The sequence below is a fragment of the Stenella coeruleoalba genome (assembly GCF_951394435.1).
Source record: "Stenella coeruleoalba genome assembly, chromosome: 11".
Lineage (NCBI taxonomy): Eukaryota > Metazoa > Chordata > Mammalia > Artiodactyla > Delphinidae > Stenella > Stenella coeruleoalba.
Window position 1 is genome coordinate 98325684 of NC_137157.1, and position 27137 is coordinate 98352820.

Consider the following 27137-nt stretch of genomic DNA (forward strand, 5'->3'; position numbering starts at 1 on the left):
CTTCAGAGAAGACCTCCTTCTAGAATCTGGGAATAGCTGTCCCTGCTCACCCAGATAGAACATGCACACCAAAACACACTGCCTTTGGTTAAAACCCCTTCTCAAGAGACCTGCAGCCACGTACCTGCTCTTTCCCTCTCCCAGCCCTGCTTTAAGTTAAGGTTCAGTGAAAAAGTCAGGCAGGGGGCTTCCCTGGTGGCGCAGTGGTTGAGAATCCGCCTGCCGATGCAGGGGACACGGGTTCGTGACCCGGTCCGGAAGATTCCACGTGCCACAGAGTGGCTGGGCCCGTGAGCCTGTGCGTCCGGAGCCTGTGCTCCGCGACGGGAGAGGCCACAACAGTGAGAAGCCCGCGTACCGCAAAAAAAAAGAAAAAAAGTTAGGCAGATATCTAAGAGTCTATGTGGGTAATGGTTAAAGTCCTGGGCTTTGGGCTTCAAATCTGGGCTCTGCTGTTTATTTGCTGTGCAACTCCAGGCAAGAATTTAACCTCCCAAAGAGTTGGTTTCTTCTTTAAAATGGAGATGACGATCATGCTAGTTACTCTATAGAGTTGTTACGAGGATTAAATGTGATGATATATGTAAAGTACATGATACAGTGCCTGGCCCATAGCAGGCCCTTGATACACAAGTGTTGCCGCCGTTATGTGGTTTGCACCCTGGCTTTGCCGCCATCCAAGCTGTGTGACCTTGGCAGATCGGTCCCCTTATCTCTGGCTTGTTTTGTAAAGTGAGGAGTTTGGTTCCGTGGTTCTGTGTTCCGGAATCATCTGGGACACTCTTTACAATACAGATTCCTGGACCACAATCAGACCTACTGCATCAGAATCCCCAGATTTGTGCCCCAGTGAGCTGGAATTTTCACGTCTACATAGGCAATTCCAACCAGTTAGAAATCCTGGGCCTAAATAATTTTCGAAGTCCCTTCCAGTCCCTTTCAAATGGACTTAAACTACATAGGTAATTCCAACCAGTTAGAAATCCTGGGCCTAAATAATTTTCGAAGTCCCTTCCAGTCCCTTTCAAATGGACTTAAACTACATAGGTAATTCCAACCAGTTAGAAATCCTGGGCCTAAATAATTTTCGAGTCCCTTCCAGTCCCTTTCAAATGGACTTAAACTACATAGGCAATTCCAACCAGTTAGAAATCCTGGGCCTAAATAATTTTCGAAGTCTCTTTCAAATGGACTTAAAGTCTCAAATGGCCACTGTGACACCTTCTCCAACGACTCTCAACCATGGGGCCTCTCCTCCTGTATCCTCAGCACCTACAGCAGAGCACCTGGCACAGTAGAGGTCCACGGATAACGCTTTTTTAATTGGAACGTATTCCCAAACTTGTAAGCCTGTCCTGCTTCCCAATGCCTCGTGTTTTAGTTATCTTCTTAGGGGTTAATTCGTGTCTTCTCTCCCCAGCCAGACTGCCCCACTTCCAGTTATTCAATGACCGATCACCCAGGACATTAGACTTTTCTCTCCTTTCTGCTGACCATTCGTTTCCCACTAGCTTCTTTACACTACGCGACGCAGGGATGGGAGAGGATAGACATCAGGCATATTAATCTTTTGTTGTAATTCTGTCTTGTCTATTGAATGAGTGAATGGGGGGTGAGGGTCATCAGTCAGCAGGAAATACTGTAATTAATTTTCTGGGGATTAAAAAAATAACATCAGAAGGACCTGTGACATTTAGTTTCTGTATTAAAACAAACTCTTGAAAAGGACCATGCTATGGTGCAATGAATGCAACTAAAGCAGCAACAAAGCCCAGACCCACCATAACTACAGACCAGATGGACTAAAAGTCCCACTTTAATGGCCCGGCAGAGGAAAAGGTATGCTCTTCTCTGGGCATAAATTATGCATCTGTCTCTACTGTCCAGCATTACTCACAAGGCCCAGCATTAATAAAAATTACAAGACACATGGAAAAGAAAGAAAAACATGACCCATCACCAAAAGAAAAAATAGTCAATAGAAACAGACTCAGAGATCAGGTGTTGGGATTATCTAACAGAGACGTTCAAGTACCTGTAATGAATATTTCAAAGAATCTAATGGAGGGACTTTCCTGGTGGCACAGTGGTTAAGAATCAGCCTGCCAGTGCAGGGGACACGGGTTTGATCCTAGGTGCGGGAAGATCCCACATGCCATGGAGCGACTAAGCCCATGTGCCACAACTACTGAGCCTGTGCTCTAGAGCCCACGAGCCACAACTACTGAGCCCACGAGCCACAACTACTGAGCCCATGCACTGCAACTACTGAGTCCGAGTGCTGCAGCTACTGAAGCCCGCGCACCTAGAGCCTGTGCTCCACAACAAGAGAAGCCACCGCAATGAGAAGCCCGCACACGCAACGAAGAGTAGCCCTCGCTCACCACAACTAGAGAAAGCCCGTGCACAGCAACGAAGACCCAACGCAGACAATAAATAAATAAATAATAAATTATTTTAAAAAAAGAATGTAACCTGTAGAGAGAGACTGCCTAGTTAAAAAAAAAAAAAGAATCTAATGGAGAAAACATGCATGAACAGATGAAGAATTTCATCGGTGAGATGGGAACCATAAAAAAGAGCCAGTGGAACTGCTGGAAGTGAAAATCACAATATCAAAGATGAAGAATTCTTCCAATGGGCTCATGAGCAGAATGGATATATCAGAGGAGATAATAAAACTGAAAACAAAGACAGGAATATGAAAGACCGGAAAACAAATTTCACTCTTCATTGGAGAGACCTGTAGCTACACAATCCCTCCCTTCCCTGGCCCGAGTAATTGGAGCTTCCCTGCTAGGGCAAATGGGACTCTGCCTCCGAGAAAATCAGAGCAAGTGCCACCAGGAGCCACTTACAGCTTCTCCTCTAGTCGGAAAGGAAGGCGTGCATAATAGTTTAATACACTGCAGGCTCTCAGATCAAAGTCAGCTCCTTGTGTAAAATAGGCTAGAAATAGAACTCTGGATGTCGGGGTGGTGGTGGAAGGGAAACCCATGGAGAGCGTCTGAGCCGTCCAAGAGGTTCTGCCCTTCAACCCCTCAGCTACAGGCACCACCAAATCTACACGAGGGGTTCCTTGTCACCTTCTCGTCGGTGGGGAAGCTGGTGCCCATCCTCTGACCCTCAGCAGGTTCTAGATTCATGTACTGGGCAACAAAATCAAATAGAATATCTACCAAATTTCCTTCCCATTTTGAGATTCTAGAAATCCCCAGAGTAAAAAAAAAATGTAATGATTGCTCCTCTCTCAGGGTTAAACCGTCCACCTTGCACATCCGTCTGCTGGTTTACTTCTATTCCTTCATTCATTTTCTCATTCATTCACTCAACAAAATATGCGCTGTGAGCCTCGTACATGACAATCACGTCTCTCTTTCTGTGTGTTCTCTAGTAGTCGGTGAGCAAATTGAGGGCAGGCTCTGTATTTCACTCATGCCTGTGTTCCCGCGATGCACGTGGTTGAGAAAGGAGGGAAGGGGAGGAGAAGGGGGGAGGGAAGGGGAGAAATTGTTTTCTTAATTTCCTTTCTGCAAGGGACTGGGCTTGTCTCCCTCTCCTGCCCCACTTTAAGATTTTTCTCTTTTAGCTGGTTCCTGAGCCAACTGGAATTTGCTTACAATTGTTCCCTTGGCGATCATTAACCTTTATGCTTTCACTCTTGATTAAGACCTGAGAGCAATCAAAATCCCTGTTTATTTAAAACAGATTTCTAAATGGACTTGCTTCCTTCACTAAAAACAGAAGCAGGGCATTAAAAAAAAAAAACAACGTTTAAATAGAAAACGAGAATATGTTAAATAAAATGTAAAAGGTGTGTGAGATTTTTGGTTTGGGGGCAGTGGTGTTGCCAGACTAGAGTTTCCACAAGAAAAAATGGGGCTGACTTTTCATTTTCTTTTCTTTTTCAGAAGGTATGAACATTGCGATGGGCAGGACAAGACTCCACCCCACGGTCTCCAGTCCTGGGCTGGCACCTGAGTAGCGGCCAGTGCCCCAGCGCCTGTCAGGACGGGTCCAGTCCTCATTGCAAGATGCGTTAGCCAAGGTCCATGATCCAGGCAAGGAGGAGGGTGAGGTATGTTTGCTTTTAAACCATGAGGAGGTTCCTTAAAGAGCTGTGCCGAGGGTCGGAGCTCAATCAATATTTAGTGCACGTGAGAACAAAGAATGGGTCTGAATGTTCTCCCCCAAACACGATTTACACAGTTACGGCAAGAACTCTAAAAACAGCATTACCGCGCAGCTCCAGGGCAAAACATGTCCTACTTATATATGCATTTGATCAACATTCCCTGTTGAGCTGTTTCTGAAACTTATCAGGAGGGCACATCTGTCCTAGATTCTGAGCCACTGGAGGCCAACGAGCTTGGCAGTCAGGCTCGGGGGCCAGAGCCACGAGCAGGAAGGGGTTTAGTGATACATTCGGAGACCAGGCTGGCGCACGCAGCACCAACGACTCTCGCGTCCCTTAGTATATATCGCCTCACTTAATCCTCACGGCAAGTCTATAGGATTGGGGACTTCATCTCAACCGAGGCTCAGAGATGTTAGGTAATTTGCTCACGGTCACCCATAGGATGTGAAGCCAGGGCTGGCCAACTTCAGAGCAGGATCATCTAACCTCGGCCCCCCTACCTCTCATTGTTTATCGAATGTTGGAAATGATGCCAGAAGGGCTGTAGGCATAGGGCACAGAGCCTCAGACAATCGTCCCGTTTCTGTCTTCTCCCGAACCCGTCTCTGAACTTCATGCTCTGAGTTTATATTTCCAGAAGGGTGTGAACACACACGCAGATGCACTCATTCTGTGGTATCGCCAGCAGCACGAACAATGATTAGACGGCACAAGACTTTGTTGAGCTCTGGAGGCCTAGCCTCTGGGGGCAGGAGGCCCATCTGTCCCGTCTGGGAACCCCTCCACTGTAGGTGGTCTTGCCAAGGGGGTTTAGCGCTGCAGGGGCTGGAACCCAGATCTGCAGAGCCCATTAGACCGTCTGGAATTTCTGCTTGTGCTCTGGTCACGTCGCACACATGCTTGTGTGTGGGGGGTCTTTGCCCCTTGGTCGTTTTAGTTCTGGCTGAGGACACACGGCTGTCTCTAAACCTTATGAAAACATAATCCGTTTAATCTCGTGGAGGACCAGGTTTGTGTCACTGAGAATGGTTACCCTTTAAAGGAAATAGAACACAACAACCCTTTGGGGACCAGATAAAACGTTGGAGGGTTTGGGGGGCTTTTTTCTAAGACAACACTTTTTCAGCTGATGAGGCATAATGAACACCGGTGCGGATAAGTCCCCTGCCTGTCCCCGACACCTACATGGCCAGACCCCATCTCTCCCCATCTTTTACTTAATGGGAAGGAGAATCGATATAATGCTGAAAAGTTTGAAGGGTACAAAAGCGGGTTCAAAACGACTGGCCTGGCTGGAGACCCGTGGTCCCTGCCCCTGTGTGGACGCTGGGGATAAGTGACCCTTAACAGCTTCCAGGCCCCCAGACAGCTCTGCAAAACCTCGGCTTCTGCTGCTTCCTCCATTTTCCATTCGCACTGTGTTCATTCTCTCCCCGCTTTATCTCCCACCAGCCATGCTGCTTATTCCCTCTCTGTAGAACCCCACTCTTGGGACCAGGGGAAAACATCCAGAGAGAAGAATCCAGAAAGCGTCACAGGTAAACTCCAGAGGCACGGCAGCTGTGGCCGCGAGAGAGCTGCTCGTCAGCCCGCTGAAGCGCTGTCCACCCCAAACGCGCAAAAATAAACAAATAAAAAAGCCCAGGGCTTCCCTGGTGGTGCAGTGGTTGAGAGTCCGCCTGCAGGGGACACGTGTTCGTGCCCTGGTCCGGGAGGATCCCACATGCCGCGGAGCGGCTGGGCCCGTGAGCCATGGCCGCTGAGCCTGCGCGTCCGGAGCCTGTGCTCCGCAACAGGAGAGGCCACAACAGCGAGAGGCCTGCGTACCGCAAAAAAAAAAAAAAAAAAAAAAAAGCCCAACAGAGAATCAAAAGGTGACTTACAGTGGATTTTGAAGTCCTTGTACTGTCTGTCCTCAATTGCTACCACGTACAATGCTGCCCGGTCTGGAAACATAAGCCCTCCAGGTTTCTGTTGATGAATTGTGGAGAAATGGGTCTCGTAATCTATTCACCTGACAAAGACATCACATTTTTGAACTGCACATAGAGTCACCAGACAGGCACCCCCTTGCCAGTATTTCTCACTCAGCAGACTGTCTGTCACCTTGGCCGGGACTAGGGTTGGGCAGGGAAGCTCAGTTTTGACTTTGGTACATGGGAAACCTCAAGGGGGCGAGGTGGGGTCAATGGGACACATGAGGAGGGGCACATGTCCAGTGAGGGACGGTGGAAGATGTTTTAACTTTTAAGCCTGGAGAAGCCAAGGTCAAAAGCACACTGGGCTCTCTGGCAGCCATGCAAGTCCCTAGCACTTGGTGACCAGCATCGACTTTGGACAGCAAAGAATGGGTGTCAGTTATACCAAAAGAGGCCAAGGTTAGACCTAAGAAAGCTCATTATGTCCCCAGAAGCAAATCTAGTTTAAAGAGAGGGGCCCGGAAGCAGTGGCTGTATTCTTCCTGGGCTGCAGGCGGTGGGGCAGAGCAGCGAGGCAGCCGGCAGACCAGCGAAGGGACAGCATGCAGCAGGCTTACCAGCCACTTGTCCCTGGCAAAGATGACGGTGTTGAGCATCGATTCATAGAACAGACAGTAGCCCATCCACTCGCTGATGATGATGTCCACCTTCTCCTCGGGCAGTTCCACCTCCTCCACCTTCCCCTTGAAGATGGTGATGACTGGAAAATAAGAACCCCATGGCCACACTTTTTGGGCACCCTGACCGGGAGTCATGAGCACCCCGCATCAGGACCCGATCGACCTACAGGTGTCAGCGCTGTTCTGATTCTCCTTCTAGGAGGTGGCCTATCTCCCCCTATACCAAGCTAGTTTGCCCTAAGAGGATTGAAAACTCTTGGCATGTTCCCCCTAAAACGTATTGAGCAGTTGCTGTGTGGCTGGCACCGTGCTAAGCCCAAGACAGGCACCTGTCCTGTCATCGTCCAACAAGTCTTTGAAGTAAACACTCTATTCTTATTCTCCTCTTTAAGGAAACTGAGGCTTAGAGGGGTTAAAGGATGACCGTGCAAACAGAGCCCGGGTCTGATAAGCAGCGACTCTCACACTTCTCGGAGTCCCCACCCCATGTCAGGCTACCGTGATGATTCAAACCCACAGCAGGAAGAGAGGCTGCCTCTCCTACCCTTGTATCTGTTCACAGCCCGGGCTTAGCCCCAGGGGGTGCCCATCTAGAGCTGGAGAGGAAGGAAATTTGGTGTTTTGACAAGAGCATGGGCTCCACACTCAGGAAAGCTGGGTTTAAGTGCTGGATCTTCTCATCACTAGCTGTATGACTTTCTGCAAGTCACTTGACCCAACCGAACTCCAGTTCCCCAGAGAACAACCGGGGGAAGTGACATCTACATAGTGGGAGGTTGTACTGATGTAATGAAATGTCACAGGTGAGGTGCGGGCTCGCAGTTGGGGCTCTAGAGAAGGCAAGTATTATCTGGCACTGGCCGATGGAGAGGTGACGGGGGTAAGATCGGGACAAAGGCCCTTCTCTAAATGGCCTCTGCTCCTGAGTCCCTTCCAAGACCCCTCCCTCTACGGCAGGAGGAACTTCTCAGTTGAGTTTTTGATCATTTGACGTAGACATACACAGAGTTTGGGAATCTCGTTTTGCATTCACTGCTGTAAAGATCAGAGCACAAGCTATCTTAGATGCCACTGGCTGTGCAATTGACAGGGTGATGTATGGGTTGGCTGGTCCCATCAGAACCTTTCCTCTAGAAGGAAACTCTGTCTGCGCCATCCTCTGAAAAAAACACCCAATGCCTGAGCTTTTCTGGGAAAACTAAACAATGGCCTGTACTCAGGAGTAAAAAACAAAAGAAAACAAAACACCACCTCTGTCCTGAATCTGAGTTTCCTGAAAATGAATGCGGATGACAGACTCTTAGATGCAAAGGGCACTCAGGTCACCGGCTTTACTCCCCGCCCTCACAGTGGATGGTGCCGGGGTGCCCATCAGCAGTGTCTAATGATGATTTGCTCTCCAGGGCGTGGTGTTTAATCAAAGCTTAATCAGATAAGGCCCCTCTGAAAGGAGTAGGTGTCAGGCACTTCCGGCACAAAGTGGGGTTCTTTTTTTTTTTCCCTGAAGATAACTTTAATAAGGCGTGGGCTGATGGTTGATTTGTGGAACTAAAGGTCGAAGAGGGAGCGCATCACATCTGGCTGGCTCATGCACTGTTGGATACTTTCCAGCCGAGTGGAGTCCAAGGCGCGGGCCTCCTCTGCAAAGCGGCGGTGTCCCTCGTCGGTCAGCTTCCAGAGGCAGGACCGGGGGCCGTGTGCTGGTCCCACCCTGCGTGCTGACCGGCACTTTCTCAAAGCCGTCTCGGAAACAGAGATCGTGACGCACGGTATTCTTCCAGCCTTCAGGAGCCGTCCGGAAAAAGGCGAAATGTTGTCGAGTGAAACTGTAGATCTGTTGCACGTTGGGGCCACAGGGGGAACCGTTTCTTAATGCCAGTGCAGTTAGGTGGAAGTAATTGAGAGGGGCCGGGACCAGAGCCCCCCCTCCTGGCTGTTGGCTTGCCGAAGCCTCCGACGCTGGAGGGGGGCCCTTTTGTGAGGGGACGGGAGAGCCCCAGCGGAGCTGGCATCCTGGCCCTCAGCCTTCTCCTCCTCTGTGAGCTCCCAGCTGCCAGGGGAAGAGGCAAAGTGCTTCCGAGGGGGACACTGGTCTCCAGAGAGTGAGGGCGACTCCAGCACTGTGGCCTCTGGGCATTTGGCAGTCTTCTTCTTTTGGGGGTGGCTGAGGGCACGTTGGCCCTGATCACTCCCCGGCTTGCGTGGTCCTCCTGCTTCCTGCGCAGAAGCCCTGCCCCTGGGAAGGAAGGGTAGGAAGGGCTAGTCTTCACCAAAAGGCTCGGAAGGGGAGGGGGCTGTCAAAGCTCTGCTCCTCGGGGGCTGAGACCCAAGGGCGGGAACTCAAGCTAGAGCAGGACCCAGGATGCAGAAGGAACATTCACAAGGGGACAAAGCATGGGAGTTTTGAAAATGCAAACAGAGTACCTAATTTAGTTTATTCCGAAAAAGACCTGGCAGATATATGCTGGATCCACCTGCCTAATCATTTGCATGCAAAGCCTGATTTGTCTTATTTTTGTAAACATTTGAAAGTGTTTTCTTTCTCTTTGCACATCTCTTGAAGGCTCTTCCGTAATGTCTGCACGTGACTGTGGGGCTATGGGTCGGTCCCTCCTCCTGCATTAATCACGACCTCCCTGAGGCACAGGAAGATGTTTTCTCCTGCCTCTGGTGCCCCATGGCCTCCACTCTGGGTGCCTAGGACAAGGCTCAACCATGATTCCATAGACAGGACTCCATAGGACCATGGGAAGCAGATGTGGACAAGAACTTCTAACCCAGTCCAACAGACAGGAATGTACAGAATACTCCTCGGGTGCCCCCCAGTGAGAGTGTATGCTCTTCCTGATCTCTGCCCTAGCACTCCTATCCACTAGCTGTTATCCTGATCTATATGGATGCAACAGATGATAGGTAGGTAGATAGATAGATAGATATAGACGATAGACAGATACAGACGAGAGATACAGATGATAGATATAGATGATAGATAGATATAGACGATAGACAGATATAGACGATAGATACAGATGATAGATAGAGATGATAGATAGATATAGATGATAGATATAGACGATAGATAGATATAGATGATAGATAGATATAGATGATAGATAGCTATAGATGATAGATAGATATAGATGATAGATATAGATGATAGATAGATATAGATGATAGATAGATAGATATAGACAATAGATATAGACGATAGATAGATATAGACGATAGATACAGATGATAGATATAGATGATAGATAGATATAGGTGATAGATAGATAGATATAGACGATATAGATGATAGATATAGATGATAGATAGATATAGACAATAGATATAGACGATAGATAGATAGCTATAGATGATAGATACATAGATATAGACAATAGATAGATATAGATGATAGATAGAGACGATAGATATAGATGATAGATAGATATAGATGATAGATAGATAGACGATAGATATAGACAATCGATAGATACAGATGATATATAGATAGATAGATAGATAGAAGATATATCATAGGTGCAGTGGATCACAGAACAGCAAAAATCACAGTTTCTGCCTACCAAATGCAGAAGGAATCAATTAACCCCCTACAATGCTGAACAGCCTGGACCTCTGTCCTCTTATCACCCTTCTGCATCCAAATATTTCTGGGAACAGGCATGACCCCCCCTCAACTTGGCTTGTTGAGTAGATGGGCCCTTTGTGAAAGGAAAAATGCACACCTCACTTCAGTCCAGCTGCGGCCTGGATTCCAGACCCCTTTCATCCCCTTGTCCAGGTGCTTTTGTGCAGTGCCCAACCTTCACAACCTTACGCTTGGGTCCTGGAGGCAGACGACTTATATTCTCGTTCCATCTGACAAGTAACCGCCATCAAATAGCTCCTCCCCTCTTTTCCTCAATTTCCTTATCGGGGTAAAACAGGAGAGAGATTGAACCTAGAAATCCCTCAGATACTTTGCAGCTCCAACATGTTTTGAGTCTTCAAATATGTATTGAGCATGTGTAAGGCATTCTGTAAGTTTGCCCATGGAGACGGCTGACATCAATGAAGGAGCAGTGCCTTCACGTCCAGTCTGACTCTAAATTGCAGCAGTTCCTCAATCCTGATTTTTGAAAAAGAGGTTACATTTTCTCTATGGACCCAAATACAATCGCCCCCCTGAATCATCAGGGACATTCTTCCTGCTTTCCAGAGTCGCCACTAGCAACCACTGAAACTCCCCGATGTAAGTGTCCAATCTGCAAAATGCTGCCTCTTGTGGTGGGGTTGATGGCAACCCAGTGAGGGCACTGGGTTGTCTCCAAGGCCTGTGTGGGCACATGCAGCCCCGGGCATCTCGTCTCCATGGCAACCTTTTCAAGGGGGATCTCGGCCTCCGATATTTAGGCTCTGATTAGCTACCGGCTGCAGAAGCCCACTCCCAATCTGGATCCCTCATCATTAAGACTGTGTCAGTTCTCAGGATGGCACTGAGGTCGTCCTCTGGAGCTGTGCTTCTATTCCATAAGGATGATGAAATTTTGTTCAACCAGCTGTGACAGGACCCTGGCTGATAGGTTTTAGAAGGATTTGTCATACGTACGTGTACGATGGGGACCCAAGAACTCTAACCTGGGAGATTTTTCCCCTGTAACTTCAAGTTCTCAAATTAGACACCCAGATATTTTGGGGGGTTGTTTTCAGTGGGATCTTTTTTCTTTTTGTCTTGAGTGATTATTACAGAAATGTAGTCATTCTGATTCCTGGTCCCTTGTTTGACTTTAAAAAAAAAAAATCAGCCCAGACCCATCTCCTTTGGGCCCCTACTGTGTCCACCAGAGTCAGCTGACCCCACAGAGCCCAAAGTTCATGGTGTCCCCATTCAGGCCCCTCCCCGGCTCGCAGAGCAGACCCTGTGCCACAGAAGAGTGGGCGTGAGAGTCGTGAGCGTTAAGACGGAGAGCAGGTTACTGGGCCGTGGAGCCGCCCCGATGCCACCCCCCCCGCCCCCGTGGCCCCAAAGCCACGTGACCCACACGCCTATCTGGGCGACACAGAACCGGCTGCACACCCCTCCTGAGGGCCTGACCCACCTCCAGCCTCTGATCCCCTCCTCTCCGTTATCTATTTCAGCTTCCTAGTTCCAGGATGGAGCAGAGCCCTTGACAGCTCACTGAAATCCTTACCGAGTGAACAGATGGATGAATAAGCAATTTTCAAAAGAGGGCACGGAGTTCAGAGACAAAAGATCTTCAAACTAGTCCTAATTCTGAGAATAAAACACCAGTAGCGTTTGACTAGCAGCTGGCAGAGTGATGTCACCTATGTTACCTCGATCATCTTCACGGGAACGTGTGTGGTTGGTTTTATTGTTCCATTTGTCTGATAAGAGGAGCAGAGTTTGGGACGTCAAAAGGGGAGCCCAAATCTTGGCCTGTCGTGCAGCCTGGTACACGTCACCAACCTCCCTGAGACCCCCGTCCTGCATCTGCGAGCGGACAGAATCACGACCCGATTCCCCACTGCTGTCAGCAGTGTACACGCTCCCACCGCACCCAATTCCGGCTCACCCATGATAGCACCGAAAGCAGGGCCGGGAGAGAACCTCTCGCCGGGCGGTGTGAGTCGGGTCCGGCATGCCTGGGCGACCACCCCATCCAAAGCAGACCCCCAGTTTTCTCAGCTACTCCATCCTGTCCTTCCAAAGCACCATCACTGTTTGTAATTCTATTGTGATGCTGTGTGTCCACTTGCTTTCTGTCTGTCCCCTCCCTGAGACAGCTCCGTTCCCTGCCAACTCCACAGCACCTGGAGCAGGGCCCAGAGGGTGGCTGACAGCTGCCCCCTCCCCTGGAGTGGTGCACAAAACCCAGTCCTGAGATTATTCATGGGCCGCTTCTGATCGGTTAGGAAGGCAGCCATTGCCAGGAGCCACTAGTCCAGGTTCATTAAAAACACTTATATCTGATTAATCTCTTGCCTTCTTTGGACAGGGCTATTAGTCAAGTTAATGAATGAAATAATCATAACAATAGCTAACATTTATTAGCTGCGAACTGCACATCGTACACTGTTGTGTTTTACAAAGGGCTGTGCTGAGAGACACTTAACCATTGGGCTCTCCAGGAAAGAAGCCCTGATTTGTAGCATCTGCTGATTTCTCCGTGTAAATACTCCCACTGTGGCCAATTTCAAGCCACCAAAATGCCCACATCCGTTCCGCAAATTCACTGAAAATTTAACTACGGGCCCCAGCACGCCCTGGTTTTACATACGGTAATTATGTACGGCTCACAGGGACCCTCTGTGGTCCGTACCGCTGTTATTCCCATTTCACAGAGCCGGAAACGGAGGCCCAGGAGGTCAGGTATCCAAGATCACGAGCTGATCTGCCGGAGCTGAGTGTGAACCGGCCAGAGCTCTTAATCACCGCGCCAGCCTTCCACAGGGGTCTGACAAGGCAGCCCCTCCGCGGCCTTGTGGCGGGGAAGCTGACCAGTGATTGTGAGGGTTCACAGCTGCTCCCCGACTGTATTCAAAGGTGCTGATTCAGAGCTGAACCAGACCAGCCCAGGGGAGCTGCCCCGCTCCCCCAGGGCTCCTATCAGCGTGTAGATGACACCACGCAGAGAACGGTGACCCCCAAAGAGTAAGGCTCTGGGGACTCCAAGTAGCTTGTAAGGAAGGACCAAATCTAACAACGTGAGGTTGGATGTGAACGTAAAGTGTGATTCTCAGTCTGGATGCAAAACGTCCACGGACCGGACGCAGGTTAGGAGCCGCTGCTCGGCAGCCACGGGAGGGTAGATTGCAGATCGTGGCTGATGCCCGCTCAGCGCCAGTGTGGCACGGCGTTCCCCGCAGCTGCTAAGCAGGCTGGAGGTGTTAGCAGGGAGGCATCTGGGCCCCTCCAGCCGCCTGGCTGGGTCCTTGGGCGGGGTGAGAGGGACACTGAAGCATGGCAGAGGAGAAGGGGGCTGAGACCAGAGCAAAGTGTGAGGGAAGCGGGGGTGTGCCGCCTGTGTCTGTGGGAGAAGGGCTGCCAGGTGAAGGGGCGTCCCCCTCATTCTCTGCGGTCCCCAGGCGACGACACAGAGCATGGGTCAGGCTGCAGGAAGGCAGGTTCCACCTCAGTGGAAGGAAGTGCTTCGAACAGTCACAGCCCCAGGCGGCTGTAGTGGGGTCCCCATCAGGGGAGTCATCCCAGGACTGGACGGCTGCAAGCACGGAGGGACGTCACAGGAACGGAGAATTCAAGCATCGTCTATAAGAGGCTCGGGGAGAGTGGCCAGGAATGAGCCAAGTGCAGAACTGTAGGTCCTTCCTACATAAAGGTCCTTCCTTTATGTAAGAAGGGCCTACAGTTCATGCTGTGGTACGCGGCGCCTCACGTGTGTGACACCTATTCCCCAGGAGCCCTGCAAGCTGTGCATGGAGGTGCCTCCTCCTGGGGAGCCATGACGGAGCCCTTCCTGCGGCCTCTCTGCGCATCGTGCTCCTCTCAGGCCTCTCCGTCCATGGCATTGACGCTCCAGGGCAGAAGGAGAGACGTGTCTGTCCCTGAGCTCCTCTGTCACTTTTCACAAACGAATCCGCATCCTAAGCATCCCGGCAGCCCACTGGTCTCCTGGGCAGGGAAACAGAGGAAACGGGAGCTGTCGGTGCTGAAGTGCAAGAGGATAGTCTGGGCACGTGTGCGGGCCTCTCGGTGGCAGGAGCCACGTGAAGGCTGCACGTCCGCAGGTGGCTGCGTGGAGGTGTGCGTCTGCTGGGAACAAACCCATCCCGGGAGCCGGACGGAGGTGGAGAGGGAGGGAGATTGATTGCTTCTGGGTAGCAGGTATTTTATGTCCTGGGTTGTTATTTATGTCTCTACACCTACGCTCCCGAGACCCACACAATTGGCTGTTGCAGTGTTTCAAAAGCATTTCCATGGAAGCCAAGCTGTCCTCTTTCTAGTACACGTGCCAAGGCAGAGCGAGCTAGGGCCGAGGACAGCGCCCCGGGGGCCTCGCCAGCTCCACCCACCTGTTGCTACCCCCGGGGAAGAAGAAATAGAGGCGGCTTTGCCTTGAAAAGGCCCCCAGGACCGTGTGAGGAGTAGGACAGGCACGGGGCACGGGGGTGGCTATTCACCTGGGACAACACTGTGTCCCTCCTGGGCCGTCACCTCCTGGGCACAGGATCAAGTGTGAGCCATCAAACTACAGAGCAGGGAATGGTTCCCTCCGGGGCCATGAGGCGGGCTGAGCAAACCAGACGCCACTAGCACACGACAGGCCAGGGGGTATCTGAGGCCCCTCGGAGGGACCTGGCTGGCGGGGGGCGGGGGGGGCTGTGCGCAGAGGCCGCCTGGCTGCACCCACCGGAGCCTGAGCCCAGAGACGAGGTGGTCATACGGGGGGGCTGCCCAGCATGGGGGTCGGAGCCCAGCACAGGGTGGCAGGTGCGTGGGCAGGAGGTGGTGACAGTGGGCGACTGTTTACACACGGGGGCTGACCCAGTATGTAAACACATTAAGAAGGATGACAGCCAGGGCTTCACTGTCAGAGGACGGAATCACATGGAAAAGGGGGAAAGATGAGAGGAAACCCCGAGGTGCTGAATTAGAAGCAGGGGTCTCACATGAAGGCGTCCTGGACAACGTGCATAGATGCGGAAACATGCATTACATCAATGCGTGTCCACGTACGTGACACCACAGACGTGAGCATGTGTGAGCACACACGCAAGTTCTTCCCACAGAGACAGTCTGGGAGCCTCGACACCCTAAAATCAATGCACACACCTAGCCCCGTGTCCTCATTTCTAAAAGCCGTCGTCCACTGAGGGGATTCAAGACTCCGCAGAGAAATGGCTGATTCTAGAACAGAGACGTGGAAAGTACGAGATGGGCCTGGAACAGTTGTCCCACAAGATAAGGAAGCTCACGCGAAGTGAAGGGGTTACGTGGACAGGACATAGAGGCAGCTCCAGGTTGCTCCCAGGAACCAAGTCAGGGAGAATTTGAGCATCAGATGAAGTACGGACACCAACAGTGATGACCGATTGAATAAGACAGGCAATTAACGGGGAGGAAGGACGTATTTCCACGGTTCAAAGTACCTCTCCCAGAAAACCTTACTAATCACTAATGAACGGGGAGACGGCTGGCGGACATAACCCAGGCCAGGGATCCGGGCAGATGCTGTCGCAACAGGACACATCTACACCGCGGGGACGCCACCCAGGATGTCGTGAGGACGCAGCATCCCATCCGAGGCATCCCTCCAGGACGGGTGACCTGAATCCAGCCGTGAGGAGGTGTCCCACGTCTCCAAACTGAGTGACATCCCACAGAACACTGGCCTGTGGTTGTCAAGCATCAAGGCCACGAAGGTTAATGGGAGTCTGACAGTTCCAGCTTGAAGGAAACCAGGACAGGACAACAAAGTGCAGTGGGCGGGTCAGAGCCGAGTCCTCTTGCCGAGAAGGATGCTATTGCGTCAAAAGCCCACCTCAGATGGAGCCTGAGCACAAGACCATGACGGTGGTGGAAGCTGGCCTCCCGATTGGGATGGTTGCGCGTGGCTACGTAGGAAGTGCCCTTGTTTGTAGGAAACACGCACTAACACGCTTAGGGGTGACAGGGCATCGTGTCAACAGCCTGCTCCAAGGCTCAGAGGAAAAAACAGCTGTATTTGCCCCTTTTCTGTAAGCTGGGATATTCCGAAGGTTTAAAGAAATAAGAGGAAAAGGAGGAAAGAGAAAAAGGAAGGGGAATAAAAACATTACAAGAGTTGGAGGCAGGGGAGGGCAGGAGGGACCTCGAGCTGTGAGCCAGAGGGGCCTCTGAGGATGCTGCCCCTCCCCTCCCGAAGGCCAGGGATTCCTCCCATTTGGGCGCCCGTCCCCACTCTGCTGTGGTGGCAGGGCCATCACCCTCTGCAGAGGACCGCGGTGAGCCAGGGAGGCTGGCCCACCAGACCCCAAAAGCTGGAAGCGAGAGAGACAGATACAGGGCAAGGGGGTTAGACAGACCCCCGAGGGCAGGAATCACTGTGCAGTGAAACAAGGGCAGAGGCAGGGGAGGGTCCAAATATTCTTTGGAGGCTCCTGGGGGCCCCCAGGGTTGAGACTCAGTAATTCGGAGAGGAATCTGGTCCCACAGGTACTTGCACACACCCTCCCGTCCTAAGAGGCTTGGACTTTCCCTTTCAGGATCGGCAGGCGCTCCCGGTGCTTCCTCGTCAAACTAAACACACTTTGGGAAAGAGCACAGGAACGGCAGCCGAGAGCAGAGGCTCTGCCCCACATCTCCTAACCTCAGTCTCCACACCTCTCAAGTGGGGAGAAACACTTGCCGTATTTCTCAGAGTTGGGGGAGGGAGGTCAGATGAAAACACGAGGACGCCAGGCTCCGTCTCCCTTGTAGAGAAAGAATTGGCCGGTTTTCTTTCTCCATCGTTCGTAGGCAAGTCGAGAGGAACCCTCTCTGTCCCTTCTGCCCGGGTCAAGGACTTTCCCAACGAGTGTGCAGAGACACCTTGCTCCCCCAAACAAGCGAGATTGGACACCAACCCGGAGGGCGGGATGAGGGGATGTGAGCCACGTTTCCCCTACCCAGGCTGGAAGGACGCCTGGACTCTTCACGGCCCCCTCCACTTGCCCACCACCGCCCCTCACTCCCTCGTTCCCTCGTCCCCCAGCTTAGACTCCGTGGTCCATTACTGTGATCAACCACTGGCTCCTCCCTCCCTCCACTGTGTCCCCAGCGGCGCCCAGATCCAGCTGGCCCTCCCCTCCGCTCCGACCGGGGCTGCTGGACGTGGTTGGGAACAGCCGCACACCAGGGAGGTCGGGGCCCCTGCAGGTCTGTGTCCGCCCATCTCCAGCGGGTGCTGACCCTCCCCCGCACCAGCCCTCCCTCCCTCCCTCTGCAAGACCGTCCCATCACTTCTCATCTCCCTCCAAAACCCTCACACCCTCCCCTCCCCGTCTCCCGCGCCAGCGACGGCCTCTTTCTTCCTTGAGAAAATGGAAGCAACAAATCGGGGCTTCCCTCCAGCAGCCCACCTCCATCGGACCCACACTCCCCACGTCCCCTCTGTTACCGTGGCTAAGCTGTCCCTTCTCCAAGAAGAAGACCCACTCCTCCACCTGTGCTCTGGATCCCACCCCCTCTTACCTACTGAAAGTCCTTGCTTCTGAATTTACTTTTTCCCAAATCTGCAATTTTTTCTGTCTATCTACAGGACAGCGGGATTGTTCACATGTTTCCATATCTCCTATCCTTAAAAACCAACTCCCTTCCTTGGTCTCACCTCTCCCTGTCGCTACAGTTCCGTTTTTCTGTTCCCCCATCACAGCAAAAGGAGTTATTTATAGCCCTTCCTTCCCAGTCTCTCCTTAACCAACTTTACCTGGACTTCCATCCCCACCCTCCATCCAGTTTGTGCCTGTTAAGAACCCCAATATCCTCCATCGTCACAATCGTTCAACGGTCACGTCTCTGTTCTTATCTTACTTGATCCGTGGGCATCCTCCTCCTTTACTCCTCTTTCCCGAAGGTCCATTGACCTCACTGACTGTGTCTTCTCTGCCTCTTGCGGCCTCTTCTCCTCTGCTTGACCGTCAAATGTTGAAATGCGCAGGAGCTCCATCTTTGGCCCATTCCTCTCCTGTATCTACATTATCCTTGAGGGAACTTGTTCTGGGGCTTTAAATAACATCTATACGCTGAAGACCCCCAAGCACAGAGCCTGACCCTCCCTGGAACTCCAGCTTCATCTCCGAGTCTCACTCTACACGTCCACCTGCACCTCCCCAGGGATCGCAAACCCAACGCATGCTAAGGAAAACCCTTGATTTCTTCCTCCTATCACTCAACATTCCACCAGCCACTCTTACTCAAGGCAAAAAGCCAGCCCTGCTCCCGTCTTGCTTCTCTTGCCCCAGGCAGTCCGTCAGCGGGTCCTCTGGCCTCTATTTCCCAGCATCGCCCAAGAGGTCACTTTTTCCCACCTCGACGGCTGCCACCCTGGCCACACAAGAGGCCTAGCCGCCCCCCCCACCCCGGCCCCGGGGCTATGAAGTAGTTTCTACGCGCACACTGATGCCTACAGCCTACCCCAACCCATTCACCATAGAGAATGCTCCTCCGCTGCTTAAAATCCTTCAAAAAGTCTTCATCATCCTTAGGAAGAAAGTCCGACCTTGTCTTCCTAGTTTATAAACTAGGAAATGAGTGACGTGGCCCCGCTCAGCACAGGGCCTGGGGACTAAATCCCATCCCGCTGACTGATGGGAGATACAGAAATTCTTCTGATCGGGGACGCTTGCGGGGGTGAGTGTGTTCAGGATGGGTCCCAGAGGGAGGGGCCGGGGATGTCACGAACACGTGGGAAGGGAGTGAGGAGAGGAAGGGAAGGGAACGCACATATCTTTATACTCAGACTCCAGCTGCAAGAAGGTCCCGCCCCCGAGGGCAACCTACTCGCCAAGACAGCCCCATCGGCGGCAGGGGCTGTGGCGTGAGAGGACTGCATCTCTCCAAAGGAAGAGCCTGGGGTCTGGGGGGACGCCACTAGGTAGGTGTCAAGAGAGGTGGGGCTAGGGTTCGTGGAGAGAGAAGAGGTGGAGGAATGGTTGCCATTTTGCAAAACTCAACAGATGCCTACAGCTGGGGGCCAGGCAGAGGGCTTGGAAATGAAGGCTGTAGCCTCAGGCTGGGCTCACTGGAGGCTGCGCTGGGACAGACGCGCCCTTGGCCGACCTGGCAGGGAATGCGACCCTCGGAGCCCCGTGGGCACAGTCCTGCTAACAGGGCCTCAGCTGGCCTCCACGTTTCCAAGGCCAAGCGCTCTTATGTCAGTCTCTGCCACCCAGACAAGAAAGTACAAGTCCCCTCACCCCCTTCCATCCACGGGAAAGCACGCAGAGGTAAGTCTTACTGTTGTCCAAGTGGTTGGCCTTAATGATCTTCTCTGAATAGTCAGAAATACTGGAGCATTCAATCTAGAAAGGACACAGAGCAAAGGAGAAAGAATCACCGTATGTCCAGGGCCAGTGTAACAGACGGAGGGGCAGAGGTCTGGAGGGGTGAGGTGGCCTGCCCACAGCTGCACGGCTACTTCGTGGCAGATGAAAACCTAACCCGCGGCCCGCCCGACTCACGGGCTCTTCCGCTGGTCTGCCTTTGCCCCACCATGGAGGGCCCAGTCTCTGAGCTGGGAGATCTGGGAGGGGCTGGCAGGCCTCATTCTCCTGGCACAGTCACTGCCCTCCCGGGAGAGGAGGTGGGAGGCAGAGATCCCCAGAGTGGCTGTGAGCCTCCCTGAGGTCATCCTCCCACCCCCAGCCCTCCCTGGTTAAACGGCATGGTCCAGGGCCTCCGGGCGTCTTAAGATCCTTCCCCACCCCACGGGCAGACGCCTGTTAACTCTCATCCCTTCTGCAGTCTCCACCTTTGAAAGAACTGGTTCTTTTGAATCTAGAAGTCTTTCCAGGCTCCCCAGATCTCCTAAGCAAAGGGCCAAGGTACTTGAGAAATTCGCTGACCATGCGCTGAGAGCAGGACCTTGTGCGAACAGACCAAGCCCCAGCCTGGGGTTAGGAGGCCTGGGCCAGGCGGGGAGGCCAGGTTGCTGGAAACAGAGGGAACCCCGCACCTGGAAGAGAAGGACGGGCAGCCCTGGCTAGCCTGGCTCAGCCCTGGACTCCCGTCCCATTCCGGAGCTGAGCTGGGGCCTCAGAGACACGCTGGGAGGGAGGGCGGGGCGTTACAGGGGGTGTACGTCCTGCCCTGAGGCTCTGTGAGAGCCTTGGAAGGGGAGTCGGTCCCTTGGCCAGAAGCCCCCATCCTGGAGGGGAGGCCCTGTGAAGGAAGGAAGGCTGGCCGGTGGGGAGGGACAGTACCGTGAAGGACTTGACCTTGGGCGTCCGGGCTGGACCCGTACCCTCAACACGCACCTCAGGTGAGTACATCATAGCTTTCCCGGTCAAGGCTACAACAGAGGTGTCTTGAGACAGGTCAGGGGTCCCAGAGACCCCCTCCAGCCAGGGCCCTGGACCTTCCGGGTCAGGCATGGAGGAGGATGCTGTTCCTGCCGGGGCTTAGGGACAGGTACTGATGGGGGGACACGGGGACTTGGAGGGCTCTAGTCAACCGGGAGCCAGGGGGGTCCCAGGACAGGCTGCGGGATGACCGAGCTAACGAAGCCCACTGAAAGCTCCCCGCCAGCCTCTGCGCTGGGCTGTCCTGTGCACGGGCTGCGTGTTGTTTGACTGCAGTGTGCCTTGAATTTTGATCAAGATGAATTCCCATTTTCCAGCCCTAGACCCACTGCATTTTTCAAATGTCAGTCGGAAGCTCAGAGCTCTTCTTTTTCAGTTTCTTCCCAGCTCCGGAGCCTCCCAGCCCCCCGTCCTCAGGCTGTGTGCAGCTGCACTGTGGGAGCCTTCCCAGAAGGTCCACCACGACCACCTCTAGCTGGAGAGGTAACAGCGGCCAGAACAGCAGAATTAAATCTACCAACTTGCCTTTAAAGAACAGAGAGAGAAGACCGTCTTGTTACCACCTAGGGCCCCGACTATACTAATAAATACTGAGCACTTGACTTACGCCAGGTGCGTTTCTAAGCACTTGGCTTACGTATAAAAATCACTCACTCCTCACAGTCACCCTGTGGGCGAGGGACTGGAATTATGCCCATTTTACAGATGGGGAAACCGAGGTCCAGAAGAGAAGTGAATTGTCCAGATCACACTTCTCGGGAGTGGAATAGTGGAGATTCCAATCACAGCTCACAGGTGTAGCCACCCTGCCCTGCCACCACAGCCCACAGTAGGGCTAAGGACTCTAAGGTACTGATGACACCAAAATGGTTTCAGAAAAGTCAAAAGTCCCCCACAAATGTCAGCTACTCCGGGACAAGGCCAGGAGCAATGCCCAGGTGACAGGGAGCCCGGGAGCTTGCCCACCTCCTGAGAGCTATGTCTGACTTGCGTCTGGAGGGTGTGACCCCAGCAAGGAAGCGTCCCCGCAGAGGCCAGTGGAGGGAGTGGCATGCTCACCCCAAACACCTTCTTGGCCCCTGCTTTGGCAGCAAACATGGAGAGGATCCCAGTGCCGCTGCCCACGTCCAGTACGACCTTGTCCTTGAACACGTGCTTGTTGTGATACATGGAATTCCGGTAGGTGAGCGTCCGCACCTCGTCCTTCAGCATCTCCTGTATGGAAGGAAAGGTAGAGCTGATGTATTCAGGGCACCTGGGCGCACACCTGTCAGGTCATGGGCCCAGGGCTGTCCCGACGAATTCCTCAGGGACCTCAGTTCTGTCACGGGGCAGAGCCACGGAAGAGTAGCTGTGCCAGGGGCTCCCCACATCAGTACACACGACGTCCTAAAACTCTGCCCCTTACAAGGCGAAAGAGCGCCTTGTGCCATTAAAGGAGAAACTCACGTCCAGACCTGGGAAAGCTCCAACTTAACAAAAACCCAAAGAAAGGAGCAATACAAACACAGCATGAGAGATTTAAGTTAGACCTGAAGCAGAACTTTCTGCCATCGTGAGAGAATTGTCGTGAAACAGGTTATTAGAGGAGGCTGTGTGTGTGTGTGTGTGTGTGTGTGTGTGTGTGTACTTTTTCTATTTGCTTGGTTTTTTTTGTTTTGTTTTGTTTTGTTTTTTGTGGTACACGGGCCTCTCACTAGGTGGTGAACCCGAGGGGCTCCCAAACACGCGGCACCCACGCCACGTCAGCCTCAATGCCGGGGCTGGCAGCGCCTGTTCTGGCAGCCAGAGAGGAGGTGCAAGAGGTTGGTAAGAGGGAGGCGACAGCCGGGGTCTGCATCCTGGCTCTGATGCTGCCTGCCTGTGTGGCTTCAGGCAGGTTACTTATCCTCTCTGTGCCTCCCTTAAGGGGACTGCAGTGTCCACTTCAGAGTGTCATTAAGAGCATCACAGGAGGGGACTTCCCTGGTGGCACAGTGGTTAAGAATCCGCCTGCCGGTGCAGGGGACACAGGTTCGAGCCCTGGTCCGGGAAGATCCTACATGCCGCGAAGCAACTAGGCCCGTGCATCACAACTACTGAGCCTACGCTCTAGAGCCTGCAAGCCACAACTGCTGAGCCCACTCGCCACAACTACTGAAGTCCGCGTGCTAGAGCCCATGCTCTGCAACAAGAAAAGCCACTGCGATGAGAAGCCCGTGCACCGCAATGAAGAGTAGCCCCCGCTCGCCGCAACTAGAGAAAGCCCGCACGTAGCAACGAAGACCCAATGCAGCCAAAAATAAATAAATATTTTTAAAAAGCTATAAATTTCCCTCTAAAGATTGCTTTAACTGCATTCCACAAATTCTCATATGTTGTATGTCTTAGTCACTTCAGTTGCTATAACAAATTACCATAGAGTGGGTGACTTAAACGTGTATGTCTGGCAGTTCTGGAGAATGGGAAGTCCAAGATCAAGGCGCCAGCAGATCCAGTGTCTGGTGAGGACTTACTTCCTGGTTTGCCTTCTCCTTGTATCCTCACATGATGGAGAGCAGAGCAAGGAAGCAAGGCCTCTTATAAGGGCATTAACGCCATTCACAAAGGCTCCACCCTCATCACCTAATTACCTCCCCAAAGCCTCACCTTCTAACACCATCACATGGGGAGTTAGGATTTCAATACATGAGTCTTGGTGCAGGGGGTGGGGGGAGGGGCACACAAACATCAGCTCCATAGCTCTGTGCTTTCACTATCATTCAGTTGAGAATATTTTCTAATTTCTCTTGTGATTTCTGACCCTGTTCTCAGTTGTTGCCTGATTTCCAAATATTTGGAGATTTTCTAGATAACTTACTGTTTACTGGTTTCTAAATTAATTCCATTATGACCAAAAAAGCATGCTCTAATGATTTCAGTCTTTTGAAACTTAACTGAGATGTGTTTATGGGCCAGCATATGATCTATCTCAGTGAATGTTCCCATGTGCACTTAAAAAGAAAATGTATATTCTGTACTCCGGGGATGCAATGTTGTATAAATACCTACTACGCTGGGTTGTTTGATGGTGTTGTTCAGATTTTCTACATCCTTACTGTTTATTGTGTGTGTATCTGTTCTCTCAATCACCAAGAAAGAAGTGTTCAAACATCTTCAACAGTGGGATGTATTTTTCTCCCTCTAGCTCTGGAGATGTTGCTTCATGTTTTTGAAGCTCTGTGCACACGTGTGTGATGGCTTTGTCATCAGTCACCTTACCAGGTGGAGCTATATTTCCCAGAATTGTCTTTCTACTATGTCTCTAGTCAAGGTGGTTCATGAGGGAGATTCCCACGAGATTCAGAAGATACCAAGGAAGCATTTTGTAGTTCACGTTTGTCACTGCTGATGGGTTGGTCCACCTTGTTGGCACGAAGCAGCAGCTGGGCTTACAATTGCTCTACCCTTGCCTTCAGCCTCTCTGACTCCTGAGCCAGGTGTGTGTGTGTTTAGCTCCAAGGTGAAACACTCCAGCCTCTATAGGATATGCTCCCCACCAAGGTCAAAGGCAATAGAATGGATGTGTGTCTCAGCCCGTCCTCATAGGGGCCAAGCTTGTGCTTATGAGTTGTAGCTACTCCCGATCTCCCCTTAGTTTGCATTCATAGTCCTTTCCTGGTTACCTACCCTGCAACCTACCTACTTCAAGCTTCAGCACCAGACATGGAGACAACAACCTTACACAATTGCTGAGCCAATTCCCTGCAGTCCTGAACTGAACTTATACAGATGCTTCCATGGTTGAGCCCCGACCGATACAAAATTTCATACCAAGAATAGCTCCTATGGAGCAGAATCTAAGAATGGGTTCTCTGAATTGGTTCTGAGTTTTCTGGAATTGGTTTTCTGATCTGATTAGATTTAAAGGCACTAAGAAGTCTATTGCCATTGGTGAAGAGGGCACTGGTGAAATGGCAAAAGAGTTACTCAAGTTTTAGCCTTAGACACTGGTGTCAAAGTTCCTACAGAAGGCAAGACTCCGGATGACCAAGTATTTGCCACCTTAGAACATTTTAGTCAAAGTAAGGAATGTAATGGGGTGGATTTGTTGGTTTGGTCATTGCTAATTGTGCTAGAAAACTTAGAAAAAGAAAATGATGAGCTCAGGGATTTAAATTCCCAGCTCAAGGCCTTCATATAGCACCTGAAAACTTCTATGACTTCTGGGGAAAAAAAGAAAAGAAAAGGAAGAAAATAAAAGAAAGGAACAAAAACCTTATTTTCTTGCAGGGTCAAGATTTCTGAAAACCAAAGCCAAAGCCTAATCCTGCCTGAATTACAACACAAATTGAATTCCCATCCTTGCAAGGCCTCTTTTGTTAAAGTTGAGTCATCTGTTGGGAAAGAATAGGGTCCTGAAAATTGGAATAGGAACATACAGGCAGATTCTGATGAAGCTGGGACCTCAAGTCCCTAAATTACCGTATTCTCTGCTAGTAGAAACACCTTCTACCCGTGCCCAAGAAAGTTCATTTTCCTTTTCCTGAAGAGTCGTACTGGTGTCCTTTGAGGTCGTTGCTAGCCAGGTAATGTTAATACTGCTCAGGACCCATCCCCAAAAACCCTATAACTGGATTTGACTCCACGCAGACCCCAAAGAACAAGGCACAAAGAGTGATCCATGAGGAGGTGTGATACACACCAAAAGAACTGCATGATACTTCTAACATATAGATTGAAATATAGGGAATAGATGTGGGGATGTATAGTAAGGGTGAAGGATCAAGATGGAGGGAACATAAAGTTGGATTGAGCCAAGTCTATTGACATAGGTCCACTAAGCAGATTGTGGATTCACTGTTTTACCTCCAGGGTCTTGGAATGCCTCTAACAGTTGGCATGGTTGATTGACTGAAACATGGACCAAAAGTTAGTCTACACTAAATGAAGTGGAAACGCCAGAACTTCCTTGATCTGCTGAAGAGGAAGGCATCCAAAGACTTCAGGAGACTGGAATGTTAAAATCCATCTGTCACATGAGACTCGCTCAGCAATGCCAGAGAACAGACCTCTCACCGCAGCTGTGAGGAAGAAGTGTATGAGGGAAGTCCAGTAGCCTTGAAGAGCTCTGTGTGCCCTTCTCTATAGATCAGAGATTACACTGGGAACTGAGATTCCTAGTTGCCACGGGAACAATATCCAGCTAGGATCTTGGGGTATCGGGGACCAAATTGTAGTGTGTAATCGCCAAAGATGAGGTGGGCATGGCTACTGTAAAGGAGAGGAGAGCCAAAGCAGTACAGGGCAGTCGGGCTCACCAAGACCTACGGTGCTGGCCAGTTCATTAAAGTACCTCTAGGAAACAAACAGCGGAAAACACACTAAATTCTTACTTGATCTGTTTAAGCAGAAAAGTTATACGTCTCATGAATGGAAGTCAGGCTTGAATCACCGAAACAGGGAGTCATGGCCCCTCCGTGGATTCCCAGACCTGAGCCAATTTATAGATGTAGGAGCCCTTAAAGGAAGGGGAGGCCATGTCACATGAGGAGAAACCCTGTTATGTTGACAAAAATGTGTACTGTTAATCTTTCTCCAAGTCTTCCCCAAGATGACCTGCAGGCATTTACCAGCATGTGTGCATTGGAGAAAGGAAAATAAACAGATTTTTGAGGATAGTTGGACACTGGCTCTGAACTATTGGAACACTAGCTCCATGAGACCCATCAATCCAGGGGACTAATTCCAGGAAACCCACATCCACATCCAATTTGCCGATTTGGCCTGTGCAGAAGAGAGATGGAGCTTGGAGAATGGCTACGGATCATTGTAAACGTGATCAAGTGCTGACCACAACCGCAGAGGCTGTTTCAGATGTGGACTCATTGTTTGAGCAAATCAATCCAGAGAGTTGCTGGGGTCTTGTTTGTTTGTTTTGTCAATTTTAGACATTTATCCTCTGTATTTCTTCAAACATTTTTTTCTGTCCCATTCTTTCTCTTCTCCTCTGGAATTCCAATTACTCACATGTTTTACCACTTAATTCTGTCCCCAAAGTCACTGAGGCTCTGTTCACTTGTCAATTTTTTTCTCTCTATTCTTCAGTTTCAATGATTTCTCTTTCCCTGTCCTCGTGGTCATAGATATTTTCTTCTGTGTGTCCTATCTGTGATTAATCCCATCCAGCGAATATTTGGTTTAGCTATTGCATTTTTCAGTTGTAGGACTTCAATTTCACCTATTATATCCATCTCCTCCTAGAAATTTTTTTAAATCGTATTTATTATAGTTATTTACAAATCTTTATTTAATCATTCCAACACCTGGGCTGTCTATAGATCTGTTTCTATTGACTGATTTTTCCCTTGACTATGAACCAAATTCTCTTGTTTCTTCACAGGTCTTATCATTTTTATTTTATGCCATAGATGGTGTCCAAGGATGAATAGTAGT

At 51.1% G+C, this 27137-nt stretch overlaps 1 protein-coding gene and 1 pseudogene across 2 annotated transcripts in view; both read right to left on the reverse strand.

Moving 5' to 3' along the window:
• PRMT8 (protein arginine methyltransferase 8) overlaps positions 1-27137 on the reverse strand; it is a gene marked incomplete at its 3' end in the record, with an annotated part of 80323 nt that overhangs the window by 16393 nt on the left and 36793 nt on the right. Inside the window, exons 3-6 of the mRNA XM_079937450.1 lie at positions 21783-21938; positions 19661-19724; positions 6675-6817; positions 6022-6109 (exon numbers count right to left, since the gene is read on the reverse strand). Of these exons, the coding sequence (XP_079793576.1) occupies positions 6022-6109; positions 6675-6817; positions 19661-19724; positions 21783-21938 (451 nt within the window). The remainder of the gene's footprint in view (positions 1-6021; positions 6110-6674; positions 6818-19660; positions 19725-21782; positions 21939-27137) is intronic.
• Positions 8286-18370, reverse strand: LOC307193914 (forkhead box protein R1-like; annotated as a pseudogene). The gene is made up of 3 exons: positions 18235-18370; positions 16691-16703; positions 8286-8973 (listed from the first exon to the last, which is right to left on the reverse strand). The product of its transcript is annotated as a forkhead box protein R1-like (transcript).